Source organism: Eptesicus fuscus, chromosome 9, assembly GCF_027574615.1.
Source record: "Eptesicus fuscus isolate TK198812 chromosome 9, DD_ASM_mEF_20220401, whole genome shotgun sequence".
Taxonomy (NCBI): domain Eukaryota; kingdom Metazoa; phylum Chordata; class Mammalia; order Chiroptera; family Vespertilionidae; genus Eptesicus; species Eptesicus fuscus.
The window spans coordinates 4,849,201-4,871,451 of record NC_072481.1 but is presented as its reverse complement, the minus strand read 5'-3'; the positions used below and the strand labels follow the sequence as shown (position 1 = coordinate 4,871,451).

Genomic DNA, 22,251 nt, shown 5'->3' with positions numbered 1-22,251 from the left:
GATGTTGTGAATGTCAATATATACACTTACGTCATCGGTAATGGCCGCATACTATTCTCCTATATTGATGTATATTAACCAATTTCCTACTGTTAGACATTAAAGTCATTTCCGATTTCACTACCCTGTTGCGATGAATATTCTAGAAAATGCATCTTTTCAGTCAAACGAAATAGTTCTTCAGGCAATGCTCCTATTTGAAAATCATTGCCTACTACAACGGACTTTTAATAAAGTCTAATTAATTTGGACTTCATTGAAAATTAGGCTAAAGCTTATTTTTTAACGACAAAGTCCTTGAGGTCTGAACCAATCAATTCATCCTGTTTTTGTTAGTCAGAGTCTCTCTGAGTCAGGGGTCTCCTTTACAATATTTCATACCAAAATATTACCTGTATTAAAAATTTAAGTATTTTTCTTCAAGACAACTCACTGATCCTAAAATAACTCCTCCCACCTTTTCTTAGACAATACCCATGAAACTGCGCTCCGGAGGGCTGGTGAGAATTAACAATGTCATGTGCCATCGAAAGCCACCCGCACCACCAGCCACGCAGGTTCTACCCCTCGTACAAGAGAGCGCAGGGCCTGTGTCTCATTCATCTTTGTTTCCCTGGCATCAGGACTCCCAAGTTCACAAACAATACTTGCTAAGCAAAGGAATTATTAAGTTGAAGTTTCAAGGAGGGTGTCTTTTAAGGGCTCTCCATGTTTGAAGACAGAACTTCCTGTCTGCCCGCTATCACAGGGGACCTTCCCAGGAGCACCTCACTAGGGTACAGGTAGAGCCTGGCACACTAGAAACGATACAGCACCATATCTCTGAGGGGAAAGCGGTGACAAGGACAGGTCTGTCCGGCTCACAGAATATTAAGTTAGGAAATCTGGCTGGGAACCCAGCACCTGGCATGGCGCCTGAGTCAGGAATGGGGTAAAGCCCCCGTGTAGTATTTTAAAATCAAGAGCCTGTAGCTCCACAGGGCAAGTCAAATCCTGGTAACTGGACTCAGAGAGCTGGAAGCTAGCGGTTTAAATGCTAGCATTTCTACCATGGAGTGAATGACCACCTCATGGTAAGCATGCAATCCTCCAACAATCCTTCAAGGTAGGAACTCTTTAGCCTCAATTCACCCTAAGGCATCGAAATGTCAGAAAAAAGAGAGGAAAAGGTAGACTGGGGGCGGGGATAGCCATATTGGGCTATTTGTAAACCTGCTTTAGAATCATGACGATAATACACCTAAAACAAACTGTTTATATACACAGTGTTTTCTGAACTGGGAGCCAAAGCCCATCAACCACAAAGCAAGGGGATCGGTGAGAACGGGCGGGAGGCCGGCAGGCAGGGCGCGATGGATGAACCGGCCGGCATTTACCCCTCAGGGATTGGGGGCTAATAGAGAGGGGACCCTGGGTCTCAGTGAGGTCACAAAGCAGCTCAGTATCTAATCTGAAACCCAAATCCAGACCCTCTGTGTCCACAGCTGGTTCGTCCGTCCCACTGTGCTCAGGTTTGCCCTCTGGGAGCATTATGGGAAGACGGGTGGTGCAGACAGCTTTGCCAGCTAACGTACGCTGTTTCACTCTTACTCAAGATGGAAAACTGGTGATCAGACAAGTAGGACTTCAAAACTCTAATGGGTCCTTTTGTATCAAGAAAAATTGTGAGCCCAACTGAATGCTGTTCTGTAGTAATTGGCTCTAAAGAAAATAGGATATAATGGGGAGTGTTTAAAAAAATAACTTCCTAACCATGTCTATTCACACAAAATATTACTCTTATCTATTACCATAAACATGTGCTTAAAAGGTATATTTTAAAACATTGGAAAATTTACATGCTACAAAATCAGGTAAAGGAATAGCTGAAACCTATTTATGCTCAATAACATGACTCCATGTCACCGAAAACAAACAAAAAACCCCACCACAAAACAGCTTCTGAGGAACTCTTTCATCAGAAAGCCAACAAGTTCGAATGTGGCCCAGGCCCAGGTCAACCACCTCGCTTTGCCCCAGGTCAGCTGCACTCCTTATCGGGCCGGCTGTCATCCAAATCTATGCCCCTGATCAAAGGATGGCCTTTGGGCGGTGTGCTTGCCCAACTGGGCAAATGTGCTACTATCAAGAGGCGGTGGACTCTGAGGATGGCAAGCCACACTCACTCCGTCACTGGCATGGGCTGCACGCCGTGCCCATGGCGGAGGGGTGGCCTTCCAGACCACTCACCAGGGGACAGAGTAAGGCGCTCTAAACAATGTTACTACTCAGAAGTCAGTCCCTTCTGACCTACCAGGAAAAAACTCAGAGGAAAAAATGTCCAAAGGATATTCTGAGTCGTTAAAGCTGTGGTATAATAATACTCTTAGAAGAACCTGATATTCAATTGAAATGTCCAAAGAAGTCTTCCTGAATCTTAAACCTTTCAGAGCAGAATTCTGTATCTTTCAGCTCAACTTCTTTTTCTTTCTTTGTGAGCCAACACATCAAGACAATCATCTGAACCAAAATGCTGACTTCTCCAGACTGGCTTTCCAAAATTTTCTAAAAATATTTCATCATGTTGGCCACAGAGCACTTAAGAGTACAACCAATTCCATTCTTTGTAGAAGCGTTCCTGTCAATCCCCAACTGTTGGATACAAAGAAGCCCTTCAGTGTCCGCCTGGCTCCTAACTCCTAACCTCGGTGACTAGCTTGGATGGAGCCCCACCCACCGCGGCCCGCGGCCGCAGAATTCCCTCAGAGGACTCTTCAGGAGTCCCAGGTCAGAAAGGGTGGAGGCAGCAGCTCTGGGCAGCCTCCCATCCAGCCTCCCGTCGCTGCTTCTCAGCTGTGCTCTACTGAATGCCCCCTTCCTGCCTAGGAATCACAGGCAGGTTCCATGACTTTCTGGTAACTTTCAGCCCCAACACTGGAAACCCATCTTGGTTCCACCAGTAGCCCCTCCCCCAACCACCTTTCAGCCTTACTTGGCCTGCAACCCTTCACACAGCACCAGGTGCCTCTCCTTCCTCTGGTCCTCATGCTCCTTGCCACCAAGCCAAGGGGCCCAGGTATCCTCCCCTGCCGGCCACAAGGCGACAAGACTGGCACTAGGAGGAAGTCACCGAGTCCTCTCATCCTGGTGGCATGGGCTGATGCAGCACAGCCTCCCACCTGCAGGAAGAGTCTGCCACACAGCAAGTGACTGCTCAGCCTCCCCAGCTCCCTCTGCATGGAGCCCAGAGCACTAGGGCAGGGGTGGGGACAGGGAGAGACAGTGACAGGAAAAGCCTCTCTCAACACCACATGCCACAATGTTGACAACTATAACCTTCCTCCTCTGCACACACAATCCGGGCGGAACAACTGGTGCAGGCGGGCAGACTCTGCCCCCTCTCTAGGCCTCAGAGCAGGCTTCTCTGGGTTCAGCCCAGGACCGGGAAGCCGATGCTCAGCCAACAGGCAGAGTCACATTCAGCATCCACTCACACAGGGACACAGTGTGGGCATCAGGAAACAGACTAGTCCTGGTGAGATACCAATACTTTAGACCTCATATCCAAAGTGGGGGACATCCTTAAGAGGTGCATACTTAAGAGGTCCACAGACATACAGGAAGAAGATAGCACAGAGAGAAATAGTTTCGTTACATTAACCATTATCATTCCTACCTCTAATTTCTATTTTGTGCATGTTTCTAATATATATGTAAACTTAATAAGAGTAATAAACATACATGGAGATATGAACAAACATCTTAACCATAGGGCTGTGTGATCAAAGTCTGAAGACCATTACTATTCTAGACCAGTGGTTCTCAACCGAAACAATGTGCCCCCATCCCGTGACATCTGGCAATGTCTGGAGACATTTTTGGATGTTGACATTGGGGGAAGGGGTATTAGCATCTAGTGGGTAGTAGGGAGGCTGCTAAACACCCTACAATTCACAGGACAGCCCTGCCCCACCCCAAGCAAATACTCATCTGGCTGAGGTTGAGAGCGCAATAAAATGGACAAGCTATCGGAAGGCAGTGTAAGGAACGTGGAGGCCACTGCTGCTGTCTCCCAGCATCCATGCCTCTTCCTGTCTTAAGACAACTGATCCCAGATGTCTTAAGCCATGCAGTTTGGATGCAACTGAACCATTTCTAGGTTTAGCCCCGACCCAATAACAACGCCGCCACGTGTTCAGCAATGGGCACCTTATTCAGCCCAAGCAGCATAGCGCCCCTGGGAGCAATGCCTGGTTTAGAGGCCGGTGCATGCCCAGGTTGGTCCAGAGTTAAGCTCCAGCCAGACTTGTTCAATGGTGGGGAACATCGGGAGCTGCTGTCAGCCATGCTGTGTTCCTCGTGTAAGGACCAACCCTGGAGTCAAGCAGGTATTTCTAGAAGGCAGAGCAGGCATCACTTGAGGTCCCACAGTGATACTGTCCAGCTATTTAGATAAGTCCTCACCACGCCTAGCTTTCTCTAGAACTCAGGTGTATGCACCAATAACCAAGCCAGTAGGAACTGAAATTCTTATTATTTACAACTGAAAGCCTCCTAAATGAGCCTAGTCAAAAGCCTTATACCCAAGCTTTTCAAGGAAACGCGGCGGAGTTTGACATGCTTGGCTTAAAGGGTTTTACTCTTATCAGCAATCTTCCAAAAAGCAGTTAGGACTGTTTCTAGTAGGCTAGGTTTCTCACAGGAGGAGGAACTCCCTGGATGGTAATTTAATTCGCCCCTAAGGAAACACTCTAGTCACTGATGTCAAAGTCCAGAGGAAATCTCTGGGGTACTCCATTCAGCAAAACCACCCAAAGGCTCTGCACGGAGCAGCAGAAAGACCAGGAGGGCCCGCGTTATTTCTCAGAGCCATCGCAACAGTCGCTCTCTGAGGCCTAGCTGTCCAGTCTCCTAAAAACTCTTATCACCTGGATTTTTCTGTGCTTTTTCCCTTTTACTACTTGTTTCTTTTTCTATAAAGACATTCCTCCTCCCATTCTCTCAGTCTTCCTGCGCAGAACTGAAGTCTTGTGTTTATTACATAGACTAGTGGCCCAGTGCACGGAATTTGTGCACGGGGTGGGGGTGGGGTGGGGAGTGTCCCTCAGCCTGGCCTGCACCCTCTCCAATCTGGGACCCCTCAGGGGATGTCTGACTGACAGTTTAGGCACAGTCCCTGTGGGATCAGGCCTAAACCGGCAGTCAGACATCCCTCTCGCAATCCAGGACCACTGGCTCCTAACCGCTCACCTGCCTGCCTGCCTGATGGCCCCTAAGCACTCTACCTGCCGGCCTGCTCGTCCCCAACTGCCCCTCCCACTGGCCTGCTCGCCCCCAATTGCCCCCTGTCAGTTTGATTGCCCCCAACTGCACCCCCCTGCCAGCCTGATCGCCCTAACCGCCTCTGCCTCAGCCCCGCCACCATGGCTTTGTCCAGAAGGATGTCTGGAAGGTCTCCCGGTCTAATTAGCATATTACCCTTTTATTAGTATAGAAGATAGAGTCCTGGTGCACAGGTGGGGGCCAGTTGGTCTGCCCTGAAGGGGGTCTGGGGCTGGACTGGGCAAGGGGCCTGGGGCAGTTTGCAGGCCAGCCACGGCCCCATTAGAGGGTCCCCGCTGGGGCAGGGTGGGCCTGGGCAAGGGGCTGATGGCCGTTTGCAGGCTGGCCAAGCCCCCATCAGGGTGGGGGTCTCCGCTGGGGGGTGTGGCCGGCCTGGGAGAGGGGCCATTTACAGGCTGACAAGCTGAGGGCCATTTGCAGGCTAGCCATGCCCCAACTGGGTGAGGGTCCCCGCTAGGGAGCATGGCCAGCCTGGGTGAGGGTCTGAGGGCCATTTGCAGGCCATCCACACCCCCATCAGGGTTGGGGTGTCTGCTGGGGAGCGGGCAGCCTGGGCGAGGGGCCTGGGGTGGTTTGCAGGCTGGCCAGCCCCCTGATGGGGTGGGGGTCCCTGCAGGAGGCGGGGCGGCCTGGGCGAGGGCCTAGGGTGGTTTGCAGGCCTGCTAAGCCCCAGTCTAATTAGCATATTACTCTTTTATTAGTATAGAAGATAGGTTTAACTGTTTATCTTTTTACCCACATAGGCCTGTCTTGATTCCTCCCAGGCCCCCCGTGAATTAGGCTCCTCTCCTCCAGTTTACCGTATAGCAGAACAAAGCTAGACTGTTAGTACATATATAGCTTTATGTGATCAGAGACATAAAAATTTTAAATTATGCACATAAATTTTTACTCTTTAAACTCTGAATTTCAAGTAACAAGTACCATTTTTAAAAACTTGGTCTTTTCAACAAGACCTCTGTTTTCTACACACACACACACACACACACACACACACACACGGACATTTTAGGCACTATAGCCAAGACCAATATGCTCTTTATTATAATCGCCACCAGACTGATAGTAAACGGTTTCAGACTCACAGCTTTTTCATGACTATGATACGGACTCTACCCACAAAGGACACTGGCAGACCCTGTGACTCCAACCTCTGGAACTTTCTTTGTAGTTTCCCCTTTCATGTGCTATCTCTATAGTCACTCCTTAAAAACACTAGTACTTCTTCACATAGAACTTTCTGGCACAAGGCTTAGAAGATTCTGATTATGAAAATTCTGTATTCATTCAGTCAAAGCAAAATGCATAGTTTTTGATGCAGCTAATTATCCTTTAGATGCTACTTCCTGTCTTCTAGCTCCTGGTTAGAGCATCATCCCTAAGTTTCGGGTTTGATCTCAGGCCAAGGCACATACAAGACTCAACCAACAAATGGAACAACAAATCGATGTTTCTCTCTCCCTCTAAAATCAATCAATTAAAAAAAAATACATGTTACCTATGCCAAGATAGTTTCAGCAAATCTTAACAGAGAACTATGTTCATAATTCACAAATAATCAAACTACTTCTTCTCTTAATTTGGGACAATTTAATAAGCCACATCAATCTATACTCCCAGGCATGACCCACAATACCTTTTATTCACTTAATTAATCATTAAACAAGTGTCCATTAAGCATCTGTAACATGTAGGATTCTGTACTTGGGATGTACCAGCAAAGAAAACAGACATGGCTACTATCCTCAGGAAGCTAAATTCTAGCAGCAGTCTTTCATCCAAATACCACACAACTTTTAAAAGTGTTTACTATAGATATGAAATACACTGGATTAAATCAATTTATAGTCTTAGCATACTTATATAAGCTATATACAAAATATGTGCACATTATATTGGTCTTATCAAAAGTTCTTTAAGCATTTGAAATAAATCTTGCATCTTCTCTACATTGTACCCCTAGCAAATATATTAACACATGCCCAACACTTCAAAAGAAACCATTAGCCAGTACAGATTAAACTTGTAGGCAAAAGCATGGTACAGGCGTATACTAGGTGACAGCTATTCATAATAGGGGGGTGGGAGGAAGATTGAATTTTGAAAATATCTTATATATTTTAAACCCTTAAAAACATACCATAGTGGCATTAAGATATATTTTAAAGCCTCTGTAAGTATGCTTGATGACAAAAGAAAAAATCATGGCATAAAAATAAGACCTAAAGCATATAATCTAGGCCATTAGCCTCGAGAGTTAATGACAGCTTAGTCTATTTCAGGTGCCGAGAACATCTCCTAATCGCACCCGGATGTTACTGCTTGCTCAGCAGGGGAAGGACATCCCTCACCCTACATGTGCACCAGAGCCCCGTCATTCGACAGGGAAAACGTAAGGGATTTCCTCAGCAGACATAAGGCCTAGACACGGAAAGAATTTTACTGTTTCTCTTAATGAGATGTTAAGTTCAAATAGTAGAAAAGGAATGATGGGTTTTGTTATATAATAACAATAAAATCTGTGCAAGTACATTTTGTGTTTTGATAATACTACCCAGATTTTGAGATAGGAGGAAAGAAAGCAGAAAACAGTAAAATCCCTGACCATATTAAAAGTCAACATCAAATGAATGAGGTTCATTCACACAGAAGGCACCACCCTAAGAGATGTTGTTGTTTTTTAAAATATATTTTATTGATATTTTACAGAGTGGAAGGGAGATGGATATAGAAACATCAATGAGAGAGAAACATCGATCAGCTGCCTCCTGCACACTTCCTACTGGGTATGTGCCTGCAACCAAGGTACATGCCCTTGATCGGAATCAAACCTGGGACCCTTGAGTCCGGCCGATGCTCTATCCACTGAGCCAAACCAGTCAGGGCCTAAGAGATGGTTTTATGAACGTGCTGGTAGGTAGCAAAAGCCTTAAAAATGGTCCGGCCAGTGTGTCTTAGCAGTTGAGTGTCAACCCAGGAACCAAGAGGTCGCCTGTTGGAATCCTGGTCAGGGCACATGCCCAGGATGCAGGCTCCATTCCCAGTAGGGGTGTGTGCAGGAGGCAGCCGATCAATTATGTTTCTCACTGATGTTTCTGTCTCTCTTCCCCTCACCCTTCCCTCTCTCTAAAAATCAATATAAACACATTTTTAAAAAAATTAAGTTAAAAAAACGCCTTAACCTTTTGCACTCGGATGTCGAGTGTTAGCATTAGAATAAAGGAATCGAGAAAAAAGCAAGCGAGTGCAAAGGGTTAAAAATATGTTTTAACTCAGCAATTGTACTTCTAATGTTTATCCAAAGGAAATCATCAAAGAACTACACATCTACACAAAAGGATGTCTAGTTATTTATATTGGCAACAAACAAACAAACAGCAATGAGAGATTAGAAGTTACGTAATCCGAGTATTATGTATCCCTGTCATAAATTACTGTAACATCCTCACTGAACTCGAGTCATGGGCCTGGAACTGGTTTGCCTCTTCACTGAAACCACTGGACAGGAAGTCTCCACTAAAGGTACACGGGGAGAATTCACTACCATTAAAAATGTAACATATTAGGAGGAAGAAAGCAGTTCTGAAAATACGAGCCTATTTTAAAATTAACTACAGAATGACATCTGGTCCACAGATACACACACAGAACCTTTTTCTAAAGTGCTGACTTCTCGGTGTTGGTTTGTGGGTGATTTTTCTTCCGGTTCTTTTCTTGAAGGGCAACACTATATTAAAAAGATTTGCAGCTTAATGTAGGGCTATTTCCACCTTTGCAAAGAACCCAAGAAACTGCCTTTTAAAAAAGAAATAATTAAACCTGAAAGACTAATGAGTTGTTTTGGGTGTAGCTTTTATTTTCGAGGATCTAAAAATAACTTTATCCATTTATAAGCCTGTGATACCTGATATAATATTTATTCAACATCATTAATTGGGGATAGCATTAAACTTTAGATGTTAGTTTCCAATGGCTATTCAATAGAAGGAGACAGGTGACACTTGAAGAGCTGGGGCTGACTTCTTTTCAAAGGAAATGAGCTTAGTTCTTTGGAAAGATTCCAGTAACATGGAAACTAGTTACTTCTAGCAAAGCAGCATCTCACCCACTGGACCAAGCTGGGGGTTGACTGATTTTAACTGTAGAATATACCCATTCAACACTTGGCTCCTACAATCTTCTTCCCTAAAAGAAATGCATTTTAGGCTAATGGGAAGGCATCAAAATCCATTTAGTTACTCTGAAAGCCTCCTTTGGAAGATTTATTTTCTTTCTTGAGTGTTTTAGGTAAACCTGAAGTGCTGCTAATGAAGAAACTAAATCCTGTTAAATTCAGGGCTTCAGGCACTGCCCTAATGAACTCCCTAAATTTTAATCAGTTTTCCTCCATCACAAGGCTGGTGCTTCCGGTAGGAGAATCAGCAGCCAGAGGGCACTGTGAAGGGCATGCGGAAAGATTCATCCCGACAGGGTGATCCATTCCGCGGCCAGCCTCCCGGAGCCTGCTCCGAACAGGCAACTCTCCAGTACGAAACACAAAGAATTTTCAAGAGACCACCTCCCTAAAAACAATAAATTAAAATCAGAGTATAACATCATCAGAAAAAAATTACCCTTCTTGGCTTTAATAATATGGCCGACTTGTTTAAAATTCTCCAGAATGACAAATTAATACTTTGCCATAATTTAAGAATTGCTGCCTGCCCCCCCTCCCCAAGCTGAAATATCAATGGGAAGAAAATATCAACGGGGAGATGAAGTGAAAGGATGAGAGGGAATGAGAGGGAAGATATGAATGTTTTGGTTGGAAAAACAAAGAAACTGCCCTGACCGGTGTGGCTCAGTGGATAGAGCGTCGGCCTGCGGACTGAAGGGTCCCGGGTTCGATTCCGGTCAAGGGCATGTACCTTGGTTGCGGGCACATCCCCAGTAGGGGGTGTGCAGGAGGCAGCTGATCGATGTTTCTCTCTCATCGATGTTTCTGACTCTCTCTCCCTCTCCCTTCCTCTCTGCAGGAAATCAATAAAAATATCTTTAAAAAAAAAAAAAGAAAAACAAAGAAACTGCTCAGCACTTCCAGTAAGTACATAGAACTCAGAACCCTTTCACCACAGTTATTTTCACAGGTAAGTTCTCAACCATTACTCGTTTGTAACAAGGAAACATATCTAGGCAGCAGTCTAAGCTGCAACTAAAATCCTCAAGTCAAGAGGACAAGCCGGAATAAATCCCATTTTATACAGAATGTCCGTCCTATCCTTAAACACTGCTGTGCCGGGCCTGTGAGGTCCTCCAGCAAGACTCCAGAAGGACCCAAAGCCACGGGCTGTATTGAAGGAAAACAAGTACTAACACTCAGAAACATTTAACCATCTATTTTCTGAAGAAACAAACAAATCAGCGCTGTCATGAACCCCGTGATCACCCATCCTCCCTAACAATGCGTTGCCTCCCCTGAAAACCAGCAGTAGCAGCCGCGTGACGATCAAACGAACGCAGCTCTCAAAACAGAAGCGACTTACCTCGGACGCGTCTACCGGCAGGAAAGCAGCATTTCAACACGCTTTCCGGACCTTACTTTCTCCCGAGGGTGGGGGTGGGGGGTGGGTCCCCCAACACTCCCACAGGTTGCTGGCCGCATCACAGTCGCCAGCACTTCCCAGGCCCTTGCCGATACCCAACACCTACAGCCCACTGGACTGTCTGAGCGCGGCCCGAGCTACCCTGCCAAACTCCGGGGCCAACCCGAGCATCCGTCCCACTCCCGGGCCCTGGGCGGTGGTGGTGGCGGGGGGTCCAGGCAGAGGGACTGCAAGGGCGGCTGGCAGGGAGGACGCAGGGCAGCTGAGCCACGGTGACCAGGCAGCACCGCCGGAGGGACACTCGTCACACCGGCCTGTTATTGTTCAAAAGGACTAACAGCGGGAGACGCCGCGGGGAGGGGGAGGGGCGTGGGGACGCGGCAGGCTCCGGGTAAAGCCACGCTCGGGGGATGCGGACCCCCGGAGGGAAAAAGGCCGACGCCTCCCGGGCCTCGTCGCCGCCCCGACGCCGGGACTTCCTCCTCGGGGAGCCGGCGCTTCGGCCTGGGGAGGGCCGGTAACCGGCCAGGGCGCACGGAGGGCGTGGGACGGGCCCAGAGAGCCGCGGGGTCGGGCCGGGACGCTCACCCGCCGGCGAAGAGGTGGAGCAGCGTATTCTCCTTCTGCTGAGAGCCGGTCGCCATGGCCGCGCCGGTTTCGCGGCCCGCCGCCGCCGGTGCCGCAGGCGCGAGGCGGCTCGAAGGATGCGCGAGGCGGCCCGCTCCGCTAGCCCCGCTGCTCTCAGGCGTCCGCCGGCGCCGTCCCCATGCAGGCGCGTCCCCACGACCCGCTCCCTCCGTCCGCACCCTCCGCGGCGTGGCCGCCGGCCCTTCACCCGCCTCTGCGGCAGCGGCCCGGCGTCCAGTGGAACCCCACCGCGCGGCCGTCACGTGGCGGGGGCCGGGTCCGACGTCACCCGGCGGCGCGCGCCGGGGCGGTGAAGGGCGGGGGTGTGGACCCGGATCCGTGCTCCCATTGGTCGGCGAGCGGATATGGGCGGGGCTAAAGCCCAGCCCGGGGCGGGGTTCCGCTTGGAGCGCGAGACTGGGCGGGGCCAGCCGGGGCCCTCGCGGTGGAGGGAGAACCGGCTTAAGCAGCCTGGTACCTGCTCACGGGCTGAGAACCTGGGCTCGGCTGGCTGGGGAGGCCCTGGCCTTTTTACTTTTTTAGTCTGTATTTTCCTTTACTTTGTGATACGCACGATGTGCAAAAATGCATAATAATTACATATGACATCTCACAGCTCTGTACTCACCACCCAGTTTAGGGAAAAAACCACGATCAAAAGCACTAAAACCCCCAGTGTACCCCTAGTATAATTTTGTATATTTCTTATTTTTCTAGAAATAGCATTACATGCTGCAATACGCTTTTTGGCCTATCGTTGGTGATCATCTCCAGACTGCTTCTCTACTTGTATGTCCTTGGGTCACCGTCACCCTCAGCCTGGCATCTTCTCACCTCCAGGTCCCCACATGCAGGCCTTCCCAAGCTACCCTGGCAGCGCGCCTATCACATGACTCCGTGTGATTTCCTCGTGTAGGTTTCTGCCGTTACTTTGTGGATCAATTGGTTTAAGTTGTCCTTTGGCCAGTGGAATGTCAGCTTCAGGAGTGCAGGGACCTTGTTTCATTTGCTCACAGTTGCTCCTGGCAAAGTATCTGAGGCTAGTAACGCCCAAGAAATGAGTAAATGTCCCTAACTGAACTCATCATTCCATGCCTCTTTTATTTCCTGTCCTGGAAATATGATGACACCACCATCTGCACAGCCACCAATGCCAGAAACTTTCATGTTACCTTGAACTCCTCTCCCTCTATCTCTCCCTCTCTCTCACTCGTTCTCTCTCTCTCTCTCTCCTCTCCCAAAAGTCCATCACGCACCTGGCACTTCTATCTCCTAAAATTCTCCCAAAGCGCCCACCCCGTCTCTGTGTTCCTTCCACTGCTGCTGCCGTTTCAAGTCAAAGCTGTACCTTGACCAGACAGGAGCGGCTAGAAGTCCTGTGTGTAAACACAAAGAGAGCTTTAGTAGAAGGGGAATCGTGTGCAAACACAGGAGCTGGGGATTTGATTGCTGGGACTCTTTAAAAACAACTCTCGGGGGCAGTCATCCAAAATGCAAATACAGTGAATACTCTATATTAAAACCATTACTCCCAGGCCTAGAAAGGGAAGGCCACACAGCACTCCACATTATGGGGAAAAGGAAGGAAAGAAGGCAGGCAGTGAGAGAAAGTGTTTCCGATGCTTTCTGGATCTCCCAAGTCCCTTGCTTTGGTTGTTAGGAAGTCCGTGTTGGTCTTAGCTGAAGATTTATGAGGCAGAAGGGAAGAGGAGGAGAAAGTAATGCGACTCTGTTAGCCAGGAGGGAGCTGTGCCCACCTGGGTAAAATTCTAAACCCAAGGAGACACTGCTATCCTTGGATGCTCTCTCACAGAGGTGTTTGAGGCTGGGACCCAGGCCTCTGACGCCAAGGCAGCACCCAGCCTCCTGCCTTTTTTCGGGGGGCAAGGGGGCTCTGCCAGTCTAGGGCTGAGCTAGACACATAAACAGGCCTCCCCACCTGCTTGTTCATAGTTATGCTGCCTTCGGGTTGGAGTTTTTCCAAGGTCTTTCATGTATATTATCTTGTTGGGTACTCACAATGTGTGTAGCCTGTTGTTTTCATTCTGTCTCTATGGACAAGCAGGATAGATTTGCTCAAGGTCACACAGCCAGCTAGTGGCTGATGCAACAATCTTTCACGCCTCCATGCTTTGGGACATGCTGTTGCCTAGGAAGCTCCCTTCCGCTGTGGGCCAGCCAGAGGAAGCTATCTGATTCATCCATCCATCCATTCATTCATTCATTCACCCATTCAGCACGTATTTGTTGAGTTTTTTTATTTATTATTTTATTGATTTTCTACAGAGAGGAAGGGAGAGGGACAGAGAGCCAGAAACATCAATGAGAGAGAAACATCGATCAGCTACCTCCTGCACACCCCCCACCGGGGATGCGCCCACAACCAAGGTACATGCCCTTGACCGGAATCGAACCTGGGACCCTTCAGTCCGCAGGCTGACGCTCTATCCACTGAGCCAAACCGGTTTCGGCTTGTTCAGCTTTTTACTCTGTTCCATTCAGTGTTCTAGGTTCTGAGGATACACCAGGGATTAAAATGGATAAAAATATTTAGCAAAACGGTAGCAATCAGATCCAGCAATAGGTAAAAGGGATGATGTGAATATTTCTCTCTTTTCCGCGTCCAGAGTGGCTAGAGAGTGGTCTGGTTCCTGAGTAGGGGCAGCTGGGGATTGAGAAAATGAAAGAAAGAGACAGACACAGAGATAGGAAAAAGCTGGGGCTGGGGGGGGACAGCTGTCCTCTGATGGAGAGACAGGGACTCAGAGCCAATACAGCGTGTTTATTTTACACAGCAAAATACCAGGAAGTTTTACTAAAGCCCAACACAAAGGAGATTATGCACATTCTTGGGTGGGCCCAGAGTCTATTCATTCCTGGTGCTTGGCTGGATTTAAATAACAAAACCCACCCGGAGCACCTGGGCTGAAGGTCAAGCTGACAACACTCCTGCCTCTGGCAAAGCGTGTTTCCAGGACGTGGCTTTGCCCACGCCACTGGATTCAGCTGACAATAATTAAAGAAATGCCCGTGTGCCTTCCCAGGCGCTCTCTACAGGATGATATCTCATGGTCAAATGAGATATGCCCCAGGAATGTGAGGTTGGTTTAACATTCCAAAATCAATCAATAAAGTTCAGCATATGTTGTGTATTGCTTTAATATGATTTCCAATCCACCTGTTTATGACAAAGAAAAAAAGGTGCTTTGATATAAGAATGAAGTAAGTCATGTGAGGATGTCACCTTTTCCATCTGTTGTCATTGATAAGCAGTCAGCAGCCTGGCTACTGGGGCCCCCCTGGGGGCTTATCCATTAGAACATGTGGGGAAGCAGCTATGGCAAGGGGACCTTTTTAGACAATAAATACTGAGAACTTGGGAGGACTATCTGAGAGTTTCAGTTTGGATGGAGGGACTCCTGCTAATATAAAAACGTCCAGAAGACCCTCGGGTACCTGTCCTGTCTTGGTGAGGTTCTCCTGGAAGATAGTGGTGATAAATATCTCAGCTCCAGGTGAAAGAGATCAGCCCTCCCACCAACGCTGGCATCTTCGTTCCCTAGCAACATGCCCTAGCAACCCAGGACTTAGACTTTTGAGCTGGCAGCAGGAAATCGGCTCTTTGGTTGGTTGCCATCGCTCCCAGTGCCTACTCACATCAAAAGATACACCTCTGTGGAAATTTGGACTCTATTCCTTCGCCTCCCCTTGCTGGGAACAGTAGTGTGATTAATCTGTCATTTGTTTGGAATAACTCATTTCTTTATTTGACTTACTAAGAGATACCCTGTATACAATTGGCTTGTGAAATAATTATACACTGAGTGGCCAGATTATTATGACCTCTGAACACATAATAATCTGGCCACTCAGTATGTGTCTGTGTGTGTGTGTGTGTGTGTGTGTGTGTGTATATATATATATATATGAATATATATGTATATGTATATACATATATACATACATATACATATATACATATATATATATATATATATATGTATATGTATACATATATATATGAGGCCCGGTGCATGAATTCGTGCATGGGTGGGGTCCGGACAGCCTGGTCAGGGAGGGGACATGGGCGGTTGGCCGGCCTGCCTGCTGGTCGAACTCCTGGTCGAAGGGACAATTTGCATATTAGCCTTTTATTATATAGGATATACACTGAGTGTCCAGGTTATTATGCATTCAGAGATCATAATAATCTGGCCACTCAGTGTATAGATACTTGGTTAAAGCACAAGTGGGGCAACTCAGCTAATCTGAGTGCCCTGCCTGGGGGAGGTTCAAGGGTTTTATACATGTCCCCCCTCTAGGTTTCAAGGTTCCCCTGCCAGATATCTTGGCAAGGGACTAGATTTCAAGGTCCCCTTTTACATTGTTGTGGCTTTTCCCAGTATTTGTGAGAAAGTGGCGATTTTATCTTGGCAAGTCCCAACACTGCTGACTTCTTTGCTCAGTGGGTGAGATAAACTCCCATTTCTTCATCCCTCACCCCTTCTCCTCATCCTGCCCTAGAAGCTATCTATACTGCTTAACAATCAGAATGTACATCGATTAGTGAAAACTCATTAAAAATTACACTTAAAGTGGCTACATTTTATTGTATGTGAATTATATCTTGACAGAGGTGGTTAGAAAGAAAACAAAAAGCAAGGCAGACTCTATATCCTATATAATAAAAGGCTAATATGCAAATTGTCCCCACCGGTGGGAGTTCCACCTACTGGAGTTAGATGTGTGCTGGCCACCAGGGGGCGGCATGGAACATGGTGGGTGTCAGCGATGTGGCGCTGGCAGCAGGTAGCAGTGGAGGCGCTGCTGCCCTGATGGGCCCGATGAGAGCAGGACCATGGCGGGATGGTGGAGCAGGTGAGCGGGCGGCACCAGGCCAAGGTGGGTGCGAGCGGGGGCCCTGATCGCCCCACCAGTCACCCCACAGATCGGCCCTGATGGCTGGCTAGGCCTAGGGACCCTACCTGTGCACAAATTGTATAAATATAAACAATAGTATAAATATAAACCATATATATCAAGTTTGGCAATAGGTCAGGGCTTGGACAGATAGTTATACCCAGAAATCCCCTTGGTGTTGCTGAGTCACAGACCAGGGGACCACTCCCAGGCTTGATGGGGTGGGGAGGAGCGGCTTCTTTGTTTGTTTGATTCTCTTAACCATTCAAATTCTAAAGGACCCCAAGGTTTCTGCTGACGGGTTGCCAGTTTCTGCCAGCTTTCTCTCTCTGACTATTGGCTGTCAAACTTCTAATTGCTTCTTCCATGCTGTTTTTCTGCAAAAGCTGCTGGTGGCTGGGAAAGCATCCCAACCTCACCCCCAGCGGCTGGGGTTTCACATCTTGCAGAACATTGTAAGGAGCAGTTCCGCTTTGCAGAGAGCCTAAGGCTGGAGCAGGGAGCCTAAGGCTGGAGCAGGGCCGGTTTCTCGCTGAGGCCCCACCTAGAGTGAAAGCACACACAAGGCCTTTGTCTGCTCAGGGGCAGGAGGGCCGCAGGGCAGGTGGTGTGGTTGGGAGCAAAGGACAAATCCCAGCTACTCTCTCGCCTTTGCTTTCTCCTTAACAGATCCAACCAGAGCCAAGTTTCAGCGACAGCCTTTTTTGTTTTTGTTAATCCTCACTCGAGGATATTTTTTCCATTGATTTTTAGAGAGAGTGGAAGGGACAGGGGAGGGGGAGACAGGGACTAAGAGGGAGAGAGAGGTGGGGGGAGAGAGAGGTGAGAGAGACACATTGATTGATTGCCTCCCACATGTGCCCACCTGGGATGGGGGATTGAATCTGCAATCCAGGTACGTGCCCTTGACCAGGAATCAGGAATTGAACCCTGACCTTCTGGTATGCAGGCTGATGCTCTGACCAGCGAACCACACCGGCCAGGGCCTGCCTTTTGTTTTGTTTTATTGGAGAAAAATAGAACCCCACGTACAAAGGGAAGAGAGCACAAACATTCAACTGATGGCCCTAGCCAGTTTGGCTCAGTGGTTAGAGCGTCGGTCTGCGGACTGAAGGGTCCTGGGTTTGATTCCAATCAAGGGCACATGCCCAGGTTGCAGTCTTGATCCCCAGGAGGGGGCATGCAGGAGGCAGCTGATCAATGATTCTCATCATCGATGTTTCTATCTCTCCCTCTCCCTTTCTCTCTGAAATCAATAATAAAAAATATATATATATTTAATTCAACTGATACAGAACAATGGCTGAAAAGTCACAAGGATCCAATGTTGTTTGAAATTACTTTCCAATTTCTTAAACAGCTCCTCTCAGGAAAAGCAGAAATGTTTATTTGGGTTTTTAAAAAATCAGAACTGCTTTAATGTACTGGGGATGGAGCCCCAAACCTGGGCATGCGCCCTGACTGGGAATTGAACCAGTGACCTCTGGGTTTCTGAGTTGATGCTCAACCACTGAGCCACCCTGGCCAGGCTGCTTTAATGCCGTTTGCAGCCGTATGCTTCTTTGACTGTTGGAGCCATTAGGAAGGATACCCAGGTCCTAGCAGAGACTTGGGTCTGGTGTCCACTGTGGGTTGTTCTCCTGAGTTCTCAAAGGCCTGTCTACAGCTGTTTAAACAAAGTTGCCCGTGTCTCTCTAATTGCACCGAGGTGAGAGGTAACAACTCTTATCTAACAACTAGAGGCCCGGTGCATGAAATGTGTGCACGGGTAGGGTCCCTAGGCCTGGCTGGCGATCAGGGCTGACTGGGGCCTTCCTTCCCCAGCTACCAGCTGCTGGCTGGGGACTTCCTTCATTCCACACACCGTCCCCGTCCTCCCCCCCCCCAACCCCCGCCCCGGTGGTCAGTGCACATCATAGTGAGTGATCAAACTCCCAGTCTCCTGGTCAAACTCCCAACGGGACACTTTGCATATTAGCCTTTTATATATAGAGATACCCCATATTTCCAGCCTTCCCAATTTCTTTTCAGACAGCCATTGCCTATACTGTCTCAGCTCCTCTGGCATTGCATAAAGAGCTCATCTGACAAGGAAATACGATTTTGTGTGCCTTTTCTCCATACGTGGCCATCTACTGCTAACTCATCCCTGCTGCTCTCTGAGATACGTAGACGGTTCCACAAGGCCTGGTAGTCACTCTTCAGGAATTTTTACGTAGAATTGATCCTGTTTGGAGGAGACTCTTGGGGTCACGTTCGTCATCTTGAAAGCTGGTCCCTTTTCTGAGGATCTTAATTTTTTGAAAGTGTGATGCTGTTTCAGCTGAAAAATTGGCAAAAGCAGTTACAGTCTCAACGAGGCTCTGCAGCGGAGCCTTCTGCCCTCGGAAGGCCTGTGTGGCCCAACTCTGCCAGGCTGCCAGGGTCAGCCTGCCAGGCTCTCTCTCCAGTCTTACGCGGGAACCTGTTTTTTCAGTCTTTGTCAGCCCCTGTCCAGCACCCATTTCCCTGGCCATTTCTTAGAAGGAAAGCACCTTCGGTGAAATGTCAATTCAAGAGGCCTGGCCCAGCTGGTGTGGCTCAGTGGTTGAGCATCAACCTATGAATGAGGAGGTCATGGTTCCATTCGCGGTCAGGGCACATGCCCAGGTGCGGGCTGGATCCCCAGTGTGGGACGTGCAGGAGGCAGCTGATCAAGATTCTTTCTCATCATTGATGTTTCTCTCTCTCTCTCTCTCCCTCTCCCTTCCTCTCTGAAATCAATAAAAAATATATTTTTTAAAAAAAAGGGAGAGAGAGGCTCAGACTTATGTTTCCAATATATTTTGACTAATGCTTGGAACTGAAGGTCACTCAGTGTTAACCGATGACACTTGTAGCCGGACTCTCTGACTGCCCAGGGCAGACGATGCCCTTTTCCTTTCTCCTCCTTCCCTCCCACTCTCCCTTTTGTCCCAGCTGCTGAGAGGCCGTACAGCATAGGATTCTCCTGCCAAATGGCCAAGTTACTTAACCTCCCCGTGCCTCAGTTTCCCCACCTGAACAACCAGGCGAGTTATGGTACATACTTCAGAGTGAGGGTGGTTAATAATAAATCTGCTGACACTGACCATGCGCCGGGCACTGTCCTAAGTCCTTCTAGGACTCTCCCGTTGGAACTGTGATTGCGTCCCTGTTTTCTGTGCCAGGGAGAAGGCCAACAGCTGGCCTGGCTGGGAGGTGGTGGAGCTGGGATGTGAACAGAGGGAATGCCTTGGCAGAGGGCAGGCGCTTCCCCACCCAGCTGCACAGCCTGAGGACTCTTAACGGGCGTAGGGCCCTGCCCGTGGCCAGTACTGAGCACATAGCCGTGTGTGTGTGTGTGTGTGTGTGTGTGGTGTGTGTTACCAGGATCCTCACCAGTATCTATTAGAATCCACCAAAATGCACAAGAACTCTTGTGCAATGTGAAAAAGCAGAGTGGGCTGGAGAGAAAGGTGAAGGACATGCGTCATCCTAAAAGAAGGATGGCTGTCATTTATTGAGCACCTGCTGTATGCCAGTTTGGGGTGGCGGATGCTATAAGCACACTCTCGTATCCAAAGCCCCAGCGTGTTTCACAAGTCAGAGTTGTTCTGATGATGGCAGAGACATCAAATGGTGCGCACACCTCAACACGACACCCCTGGCCCAGGGTAGCGCTCCGTCTTCAAGCACGTACGATTTTGAACAGTCATGCTGTGAGGGATTTCAAAACACCCTCTAGCCCTGGTGGGTGTGGCTCAGTGGTTGGAGCAATGGCCTGTGACTGAAGGGTCCCGGGTTCGATGCCGGTCAGGGGCACATGCCCAGGTTTCAGGCTTGATCCCCAGTGGGGAGTGTGCAGGAGGCAGCTGATCCATGATTCTCTCTCATCATTGATGTTTCTCTCTCTCTCTCCCTCTCCCTTCCTCTCTGAAATCAATAAAAATACATGAAAAAAATAATAAACACACCCTGTCAATAGCCTCACAGCCAGGCAAGGTCAAGGGTTGCCACCGAACAAGGTGCAGCCGGTCGGCCAGGTTCTCTGCCAATTTTCAGGGCTTTTGGAGACGGAATTGCGGACGAGGGACTGCGGAGTGGGGTGGCCAGGCTGAGTGTTGCCTGAGGTCGCAGAGCAATGATGGCCATGATGAGAAGAACACGCACCATAGCCCGGCCCAGGGTTACCTCATTTCATCGCCCAGCAACCACGGCCTCTTAGTATTCCCCTTCTACCCGTGAGCAAACTGAGCTGAGGAGAAGCCAAGCCAGCTCCCCCTGCCTGCGGAATGAGTACGCTTGACCACCATGCTGGGGCAGATGTTCATCACACCCACCCTAGAATCAGGCCCTGTGGGTTCAAATTCCAGAACCTTGGGCAAGTCACTTCACATCTCTGTGGAGAAGGGCTAATCGTACCTGCCTCCCAGGTTGTGGTGAGGGTTAGGTAAAGTAATTGTGCCTCGACCAGAGAAACTGCCAATCATGAGTCTGATTGGGATGCTTCTGGCTTCCCAGCCCCACAATAGGGTGTAAGCCACATTGATTGGTGGGAGGAGACTGGCAGTTGGCAAGGCCACTGGGCAAGAGAGAAGGGGGGTCTGGGTTCCTGTCCACAGTGTGGCCCTGAACTGGGGAGATGCCCGCTGTTCTTCTCAGCCTGGTACCCAGCGCTGATGTTCTGAACTCGAGGGGTGCTGGGTTAGGAGCATCCACATGGAGGTGTCCACCCCAAAGGGAGAGGCTATGGCGTCTGGACCCACAGCAGCCTCCAACTGCTGAGGGGCTGGGGAAGACACCATTCATTCATTCATTCCTTCATTCATACATTCATTCATGCAACCAGTACTGATTTGCCCCCTGCTCTGCTGCAAACCCGGGCATGGCCGGGGCCGTCAGAGCGGCGAACTTTATAGGCTCCTGCCTACGTGGAGCTTCGGTTTCGTGTAGAAGGAAGTGGAACAAGCTCTTCAAGAGACAAACAGGGCTGTCTGTGAACTGGCGCAGCTCCCGGCGGGGAGGGGCCGCTTTGCAGTGAGTGGGCTGTTTTCGGGGCTCGCTCTCCCGGGGAGGCAGAACCTGGCCCCCTTCGAAGGACTGGGAAGAATTCGTTAGCCCCTGGAAGTTAGCCCAGGCTCCTGCCCGCCCGGAGGAGCTGGCTCGGGTTGCAGGCCTGGCACTGCCGCAGTGTAAGTGGGGCAGAGCCCAGGCTGCCGCTCTGGGCCCAGGACTGGGGGAGGGGACAGGCCTGCCAAAGGGACCCGGAATCCGAGCCTGTGCCTGTCCCAACGACCTTCCAGGGGGAGTCCATTATAATTGTCCCCATTTTACAGATGAGGAGACTGAGGTGCAGAGGCCTTGGCTCCAGTGTCTGCGCCCTAGCCCCTCCCCACCGGATTAGAGGCTCTGGGCAGAAGGGTCCTCAGGCTTCCCCCTCTCGCTTTCAAGTGAAGCTGCCCTGAAAAGTCATCTTCCTGTGGCAGCCGATCACCCACCTGCCTGATTTGTCCATCTGTTACAGGGAGGGGCAGGAAGGCAGGGGGAGGGAAGAGAGACAGGCGGGGTTCTCGGTATCAGAGGGCTCTTCCTGCCTCCCCCACGGCCATCACCGGCAAAGCTAGCGAGAGCCGAGCGTGTCCCTGTGTGCCCCGCCACTTGCAGGCTGTGTGACTTGGAGCCAGTTACCTGCCGTCTCTGGACCTCACCTGCCTCCTTTAGAAACAGGTGCTTCCAATGCTGACTTCACCCGGTCCTCCAGAGTCTTCCCCATCACACGCCTTCCCTCCCAGTGAGAAAG

The 22,251-nt window shown here is 49.2% G+C and overlaps 1 protein-coding gene across 2 annotated transcripts in view; it reads right to left on the bottom strand.

The window, feature by feature from the left end:
- The window catches only part of SLC25A33 (solute carrier family 25 member 33), a 31,231-nt gene extending 19,429 nt beyond the window's left edge, over positions 1–11,802 (bottom strand). The window contains exon 1 of one of the 2 annotated variants that reach the window (XM_054721068.1): positions 11,493–11,802. In XM_054721068.1, coding sequence (XP_054577043.1) covers positions 11,493–11,548 — 56 coding nt within the window. In that variant the 5' untranslated portion in view covers positions 11,549–11,802. The remainder of the gene's footprint in view (positions 1–11,492) is intronic. The other variant, XM_008151746.3, reaches the window with a different exon arrangement.
- Positions 11,803–22,251: the final 10,449 nt, after the last annotated feature.